General features: G+C 47.2%; 2 protein-coding genes across 2 annotated transcripts; one reads left to right on the top strand and one right to left on the bottom strand.

Moving 5' to 3' along the window:
* Positions 1 to 351: 351 nt before the first annotated feature.
* On the bottom strand, positions 352 to 2,063 carry LOC136523936 (aspartyl protease family protein At5g10770-like). Its single transcript, XM_066517450.1, has 3 exons — positions 2,003 to 2,063; positions 1,789 to 1,941; positions 352 to 1,712 (listed from the first exon to the last, which is right to left on the bottom strand). Exons 1-3 carry the CDS (start codon positions 2,061 to 2,063, stop codon positions 469 to 471), a joined length of 1,458 nt encoding a protein of 485 aa, XP_066373547.1. The 3' UTR covers positions 352 to 468.
* A 633-nt stretch (positions 2,064 to 2,696) lies between these two features.
* LOC136524848 (aspartyl protease family protein At5g10770-like) lies at positions 2,697 to 7,154 on the top strand. The gene is made up of 2 exons (XM_066518088.1): positions 2,697 to 2,813; positions 5,693 to 7,154. The coding sequence occupies exons 1-2, from the start codon at positions 2,756 to 2,758 to the stop codon at positions 7,036 to 7,038; spliced, it is 1,404 nt and encodes a 467-aa protein (XP_066374185.1). The 5' UTR covers positions 2,697 to 2,755; the 3' UTR covers positions 7,039 to 7,154.
* The last annotated feature ends 1,053 nt before the right edge of the window (positions 7,155 to 8,207 follow it).

Raw genomic sequence — 8,207 nt, 5'->3', positions numbered from 1 at the left:
TGTTTTGGCTCCGATCATTCAAGCCCTTGAGTGGAACCTTCCTTCGAAATAATGTCAAAATAAGAAACATTCAAATAAGGATTTTTTCATTTTGCAGGACCAAGGAAGGGTTCATTTGAGTAGTGTCAAAATAAGAAATTCTCTCCACTATGAGAAAATATTCGCAGAGCAAAAGATTAAAAAGGAAGCTTTGTTTATGGTCCATAATAGTAGTAAGCTGCTGTACACATATATAATTCCCAACTGCACATATGAGGTGACTTTATTCGAGTTCCCTTACTAGATTATGAGAACGTTTAGAAGCAAATTAATACAACATGTCCTTATCAGAATATATTTAGTAATGCCAGATTGTGTGCTTGCCCCAGTAGGCTTGGAAGATGCTTACTATGAGGAACGCGGCCGTTTACAGAGCACGTATAACAAGAAAATCAATAAGCATCATGACACCGAACCACATATACTGCTTCAGCATGCATCGGCTCGGAATCCGACGATACCACGGCCGGCATCGTAGAGCACCTCGAGCGTGCGCTGATTAACGTTGCCGATGGTGCCGAGGCCGACGTCTGGCCCTGACTCCCGGAAGGCGAGGCAGTCCTTCACCAGAATCCCATTGGGGACGTCGAGGTCGATGGTGGCGCCGCCACGGAACGTGAACGCGACCCTCGGCACGGTGACATTGCTGTAACCGGTGAAGTTGTAGCAGGTGTCAAAGTCGTCGCTTGCCACCATGGGGTACGCCGCCAAGGCCGTCCGGAGCGCTGCCTCCACCGCGTTGTACGCAGTTTCCGGGAGCTCCGTGACGATCGTGCCGGAGTCTATGATCATGCCACCACGGAACGCCGATTGCGGGATGTCCAGCGGCTTCCCACCCACGCTGATGCCTGTCATGTTCACCATGTAAAACGTTGGCCACCCCGGCAGGTGCCCCATCGGCGTGAACACAAAGGCCGATGTGTTGGCGCTCGGCGCACCGAGGGATAGGAACCCCGCTTGGCTGTTCAGCGCCGGGAGGCAGTACGAGAAGGCGCCACCGTAGACCGAAGACGTCTGCACGGCTAGCGACTCCGGGGCGCCTCCAAGGCCCAAGAGGCCGTCGTACTTGTCATTAGGACCGCGCTGGTCGTGGCCACAGCCGAAACGGAAATCCTTGACGGTGACCCCCGGAGCCAGCGTTAGCGTCTCGTTGCTGTACACACCCCTCGTACGCGAGCCGTCTCCGTACCCGACGAAGTATCCGCACTCGGTGCCGCCGCTTGTGCAGCCGTTCTTGTAGCGTTTTCCAAGCTTCCGGCACGTGTCGGTGTCGCAGGCGATGGGAGCGTAGGTGGAAGACTTGCTGGGATCAAAGAGAGGATCCTTCTGCGGGTAGCACTTGGTGGAGTTGCATGGCGTGCACTGCACCCACGTGAAGGAGCTGCCGGTGTCCATGAGGAGGACCTGCGGCACGGATGGCGTGCCGAAGCCCAGCGTGACAACGTACTCCAGCGAGTCCACAAAACCACCTAGGTGGGTTGGGGCGGTCACGGCGGCATCGTCTGGTGTACTGCCCATGTCCATGGACGCTCGGCTCTTGATGTAGTACGTGCGGGCGCGGCTACGGCGTAGCGTCTCGGAGAAGGACGGCATCGGCACGTCAGAGTACCGTAACGGCGCGCACGGCCCGTACCGGTGCACTAGTGGCACTGAGCTGCTCCGCTCCAGGTTCACTGAAAGTCGTGATGCGTATATATGGTTACGTAATCTCAAATGAAGTGACGACCACGAAATACTGAGGTCCCGTACCTCTGGATGCAGAGCATACTGCTTGTGGCTCATAAGACCTGCGTGGCACCACTACAAACCCATGCTCGTCGCCTGCATGAGCGATGTAGCAGCAGTAGCTGCACAAGACAACGACCAGAAGCAGAGGAGAAGCCATGGAAGAATATGTGTATTCTGTACAAAGGAAAGGATTAGGACCATCTAATAACTTATCATAGATGAATTATATAAGCACGCCTCAACTTGGATTCGCTGATATCCGCCTTGAAGCTGCGAAGACTGCTAAGAATTCCCATTGTCGTTTGTGTTGCTGCTTTGCCACGTACCGCATCTCTTTCGTTGTAATTGACATGCACCTTTGAATCCTAAATCACCGCCATTAAGAATTTTGAGCATAGGTGTCTTCACCGCCGGGTGAATAGCTTCCCTCGAATTTTCTAAACCGTAGACTTACGCATCGTTAATCAATCATTGTCGAGGACAACCGGTATTGATGTTTGGACAATGATCGTGTGCTCTGACATAGTAAAACCTAAAATAATTTGACTTAAGATGATTATAGAAATTGGTTTATTTTGGCATAGAGAGTACGTTTTGCTTATAGCTCTGGTCCATCGATCATGTGCCAACCCTTGCATCCGCCGGCCCAGCTGGTCGAGGAAATTAAAAGAAAACCAACCTTTGCATCGATTGCATCGTGGTAATTTCGGTCGCCGTCGGGGCAACGGGTAGATACAAAAATGTATCTTAGTTTCCTCAGCCAAAGCTGATGTGCTCGTTTTGCGAGGCATAGCGCGGCTATTTACTGACCGGATCACGAGTCCACCCTCCATCAGCTCCACGGGGCCCTCGAAACCGGCTGTAGCATTAGCGATCGCTGCCGCACCTGCACGCAATGGCCTCGCAACGGTCGCTGGTGAGTGTGCTCGTGCTCTGCCTTCTCTGCGGCGCTTGTGCAGCGGCGAAGCGGCGATACCTCTCCGTCAGCATGGACCAACTGCTGAGGTCCAAGGCTCACCTCGACTGCCCTCCCTGGAAGAAGTCAGGTACGGACGAGCATCGAACCATCGTGTACTAATAACGGCCTTGCTGCACAAAATTGTTTGTATGAAATTATGTAGTGTGGTTATTTCATTTCGAGGCGCAAATGGCTATTCTAGTCCGGTTATGGAGCTTCAACGGGAGCGAGGCCATCTACTGATTTTGCCCTAAAATATAAAAGGACTGTCGATTTATTTTTGAAAAATTGTTAGCATTTTATACTGTCAATTTAGTATTAGTATATACTGATTTCCTAGTGAGGCCATCTATCTTATAGCAAAGTAATGTTTAATTTACCCTCTCAAACTTATCACTGAATATAAAAAGCATCCTCGCACTCAAATATCGGACAATTTACCACCTCAGCTTTCAAAATCGGATAAAAAATCCCTGGACATTTCAACATGGTTTCGAGGGTGGCTTGACTTAGACACGGTGGTGGGACACATATGTTGGGTGGTCTCTCTTTCTTCTATATCAAAAAATCTTAACATTTTCATATTGAGTTTGATGAAACACAAACTTTATATGAAACTGTAGAACTCAATGAGATCTACAATATTGTAGAAAACTTTTTTAGTTGATATTTTTTAGAGGCTTAGATATTCGTGTAAGCTATTAGATTTTGAAATACAAAATTTTAAATTCTTTTTTTTTGAATTTTTAAATGACCTCACACGTTGGCATGGTCTATACCAACTTATTGGTCTCCATATGATCTGTAACTTTATGGTTGAGAACCTTTTTTTTGAGATCGTTTAGACGCGTAAATATTTATTTTAAGTTATCAAGATTTTAAATTCAAAATTATGAATTTTCCAAACGATCTCGTTTGGAGACACGCATTGTACCTTGTAGCGCTCGAAGACATCTAAAACTTTCTAGTTGATTTTTTATTTGAGATCATTTAGGAGCATGTGACAAAACAACGATCGAAATCACTTGCCGCATCTACTTGCAGCATGTGAGATCTGCATGATTTTTTAATATGGCATGACAAAAAAAATGAGGACGTGAGATGTGTTTGCCGCATGTGTCAAAACAACAATCGAAATCACTCTGAACTATTTTAGGGGGTAATTTATCCTATTTTGAAAGTTAATAGGCTTCTGAATGTTTTTAACACATCCGCTAGAATTCAGTCGCTTGAGATCTTAGGCAATGAGCTCATGCTTTGTCAGCTGAGCTGACGTAAGCAACAAGAGAAGCCTGACCGATGGCCAGCAACGTGGCCTGATCATTTGCAAAACAAAAAGGAGGCGTTTGTATAATAGCAATTCCCTTTTGTTAATTCAACGATAAGTTTAAGGGGCAAATCGACTTTACACATTGAATCATGTATACTGCAAGAAATCTTGTGATACATAATTACATATTGAATACATATTTTATGACAAATTGTCGGAATAAGTAACCTGACGCTTTTATTTGCAAATATCTGGACGCTACAAATTATCCGAATAAATAACCAGACGTGATATCTCCACATTTAAGAAGCTAAATACATGATAAGTGGCCATGCCTTGACCTTTCTCTCCATGTCAAATATGGTAAATTTTGGTTAGAATCTTGAGATACCACTAATAAGGTTGCTATGAAAACAGTTACCGTGCAATCACTCAAAGAAGAAATAATCCATATTAAAACACTAAAAATGGCCTATTAAAAAACTCTAAAATGTTACAGTGGGTTGCTGATGTCATAAATATGCAAATAAATAAGATTAAACTCAATTTTATTTGTAAAATTATCATAAATTATACATGTTTATGTAATATATGAATGTGATGTTTATTTCACAAAAAGAAAATCTGGAATTTTGAACACAAAAACATATCCATGAAATTTAGAAAATAGATCCCTTGTCCCTATATACTTGTAATGATAATAAAAAAGGGGATTGAAGAGGAAAAAGATAGCTCCAACAACTCTACTTTCCGGTTCTTTTTCCTAATTTTTTTCTTAATTTAGAAAACTCCTCTTGTAATCCTTCAACGAAAGGGGAGAACAATTCATCCCTTTCCCCCGGACGCCGAGCCACACCGGATGGGTAGCAGGCGAGGAGCAACTGGGCCATCCCCAAAGAAGTTGTCGTGGCAGAGCATATGGGCCACCCGTGCAAACGGGCAGACGGATCTACAACGAGAAGATAAGATAAGAGAAACGAGAACACAGGGAAGAAAGGAAAGATATTTTTTACTAAGCGATATGTGGATTCCATGCCTAAAGGAAGAAGAATCACAATTTGCAAGAGTACATCTCCTTTATTATATGTAGTTATGTTTTCTTAATCCTCTTTAGCCTGATATAGGGGATTAACTTTTCTCAATCAAGTGGAGTTACTCGGAGGTCCCTATAAAATCTTGAACAAGCTCAATAAGTAAACATTATTGGACAACTTTTTAGACAATAGAAGGAACATGGAGGTTCATCATCTACGAGCACTACGGGAAACCAAGATTCCCCTATTGGGTTGCCTTGAACCGACAGGAAGATTATACATTGGTATGTTGGTTAGAAACTGACAAGGAAAATTGAAAACCGACAGAACAATTCTGGTTTCCAGTAGTGGACGAGTATCTTATTAAAAACATTACTTCAACACATACTGTCAGACAAATGAACAGTTTACTGATCGTTCGAATGCAGTAGCTGCTTACTGGTACATGGTAATAGACACCTCCATAATGCATACTAAAACTGGCAAATTGATTTTTTTTGGTAAAAAAGAAAGCAATATTAATACGCGGGTCCTCTAGAACCAATTTTCAGTTCAATGTGTAGAACCATTGTTTCAGGTTTGCAATATACAAACACAGCTGATCGATAATATTCAAGCTTAACGTGTACCTGACTCCGTTTACTGCATGCCAATGACCCACAGTGACATCTTCTGGCAACAAGCTCACAATCCCAGCAGTCTGCGGGCTTCCAGGTCCTCCACCGAAATGTTGCGGCGCATTTGAGCGCCACGTCCTCAACCACGACATGAATCGGCTGAGCACACTCCTCCAGAGGTCCTCCGTGTCATCATCAGCTGCCGCACCAGCTCCATCGGCAGACCCCTTCCCCGGGATTCCCTTCGGTCCAGCTCCGTCGCCTCGCCCTCGAGGAATTCCGTTTTATCCTCCGGTGGCGCCGCCAGCTGAGGCGCCGGCCGTGACGATCCCGGACAGCACCGGGACGTCCCTCGACACGCTGGAGTTCGTGGTCACCGTCGGCTTCGGCACGCCGGCCCAGAATTACACGCTGAGCATCGACACCGGCAGCGACGTGTCGTGGATCCAGTGCCTACCCTGCTCCGGGCACTGCTACAAGCAGCACGACCCTGTCTTCGACCCGACCAAGTCCACCACCTACTCCGCCGTCCCCTGCGGCCACCCGCAGTGCGCGGCCGCCGGCGGGAAGTGCAGCAACGGCACTTGCGTCTACAAGGTCGAGTACGGCGATGGCTCGTCCACCGCTGGGGTCCTGTCCCACGAGACGCTGTCGCTCACCTCCACGCAGGCACTCCCCGGGTTCGCGTTCGGATGCGGCCAGACAAACGTCGGTGGCTTCGGCGACGTTGATGGGGTCATCGGCCTCGGCCGCGGCGCGCTGTCGCTGTCCTCGCAAGCCGCCGCGACGTTCGGCGCCACCTTCTCGTACTGCCTGCCGTCGTACGACACCTCGCCTGGGTACCTCACCATCGGCTCCACCACTCCGGCCTCCAACGACAACGTGCAGTACACGGCGATGATACAGAAGAAAGATCACCCGTCCTTGTACTTCGTGGAGCTCGTCTCCATCGACATCGGCGGCTTCATCTTGCCGGTGCCACCGACGGTGTTCACAAAAGACGGCACGCTCTTCGACTCCAGCACCATCCTCACCTACCTCCCAGCGGAGGCGTACACTTCGCTCCGCGACCGGTTCAAGTTCACCATGACGCAGTACAAGCCGGCGCCGGCGTACGACCCCCTCGACACGTGCTACGACTTCACGGGCCAGAATGCAATCTTCCTACCGGCTGTGTCTTTCAAGTTCAGCGACGGCTCCGTGTTCGACCTCAGCCCCGTCGCGATCTTGATATACCCTAATGACACGGCACCCGCCACCGGCTGCTTCGCGTTCGCGCCGAGACCTTCGACGATGCCGTTCAACATCATCGGCAACACGCAGCAGCGGGGCACCGAGGTGATCTACGACGTTGGCGCGGAGAAGATCGGATTTGGCCAGTTCACTTGCTGATTTTTAATATAACTCCTCGATGATACATATATAATATTCAGTGAAGACAAGGGTTGTGTCGTTGGAGTCATTTTGATATGCTCTTTCTTGTATGATTTACAGATAGGAATAAAATGAGCGTGCTGCAAGTTCTGAGTTTCCGCACAGTATTGCTTTGGTCTGGTTATAAAAATCTCTAGTGAACTAGCAGGTAACCCTGCGTGTTGCGTGGGAAAAAAATAAGCAAAAAACAAAAAAAACCCGAAAAAATGATCTGCCAGTAGGTAAGGGACAAAAAAAATAGAAAAAAGGAAAAATATAGATATGGTACCCGTGAACAGTACAAATCTCTTTCAATGATACGAGTGGTTTTGATTATGGGAGATCGTAAAGAATAACGGGGGAGAACCCTATTTTGGGAGATGGTCCAAGAAAGGAAGGAAGTGGATTAATACCACACATGGGGACATTAGCATGGACAAGATATGTTCTCAAAGTTTGTTACAAGCAGTATCTTTTTAGCATCATATGATTTTGCCTTTGCATTGTAACCTAGTAAGTATATCGCATTTTAATTTTTGTATCTATTATTTGCTTTCTTTGGTCGTGTTATCATCGGTCACCAAAATGAGAGATTGTAAGGAATGGAGCTTTGGCCCATTTAGTTTGGATTTTGGTGTTTGATGATCAAAATGACCATTTGGACTAATATTGTTTGCTAGTGCTTTTCGATAAAGTTCAAACGACGCAAAGTGGACTTGGACTTTGGCAACGTGGTGACACGGATGTTCAACCCCTCTAGCAAGACATTAGAAGACATGTAGAAGACCTACAAGAACAAGTAAGAGTCCAAGACACAAGAGGGAAGAAGCATGGACGAAGACTCGTGAAGAAACAACGACTACTGCAACTGCAGCACCGGACGTGTCCGGTGCAGGCAATTGGGGTACACCGGACGCCAAAGTGTGCACGAAGCATAGTCACAGGCGTTCACCAGACGTGTTCGGTGATGCACCGGACGGGTGCACCAAACTGGGTTTCTAGAGACGATGCAAGGGGGTTGGAGAAGGTCAAAATGCACTGGACGTGTCCAGTGGCGCACCAGACATCACAGCGGATGCCCGAGTCTTCAACCGTCGGCAACGGCTAGTGCCTAATGGCTAGCTAACGTGGACGCATCGGACATGTCC

The sequence above is a fragment of the Miscanthus floridulus genome, chromosome 18 (assembly GCF_019320115.1).
Source record: "Miscanthus floridulus cultivar M001 chromosome 18, ASM1932011v1, whole genome shotgun sequence".
NCBI lineage: Eukaryota > Viridiplantae > Streptophyta > Magnoliopsida > Poales > Poaceae > Miscanthus > Miscanthus floridulus.
The sequence above is the reverse complement of the archived record's forward strand: the minus strand, read 5'-3'. Positions and strand labels throughout refer to the sequence as shown.

Coding starts and splice junctions, on each gene's coding strand:
- LOC136524848 (XM_066518088.1), top strand. CDS start 2,756: ATGGACCAACTGCTGAGGTCCAAGGCTCACCTCGACTGCCCTCCCTGG. Junction 2,814..5,692: donor CCCTCCCTGGAAGAAGTCAG/GTACGGACGAGC, acceptor AATGACCCACAG/TGACATCTTCTGGCAACAAG.
- LOC136523936 (XM_066517450.1), bottom strand. CDS start 2,063: ATGGGAATTCTTAGCAGTCTTCGCAGCTTCAAGGCGGATATCAGCGAA. Junction 1,942..2,002: donor CAGCGAATCCAAGTTGAGGC/GTGCTTATATAA, acceptor TCCTTTGTACAG/AATACACATATTCTTCCATG. Junction 1,713..1,788: donor AGTATGCTCTGCATCCAGAG/GTACGGGACCTC, acceptor CACGACTTTCAG/TGAACCTGGAGCGGAGCAGC.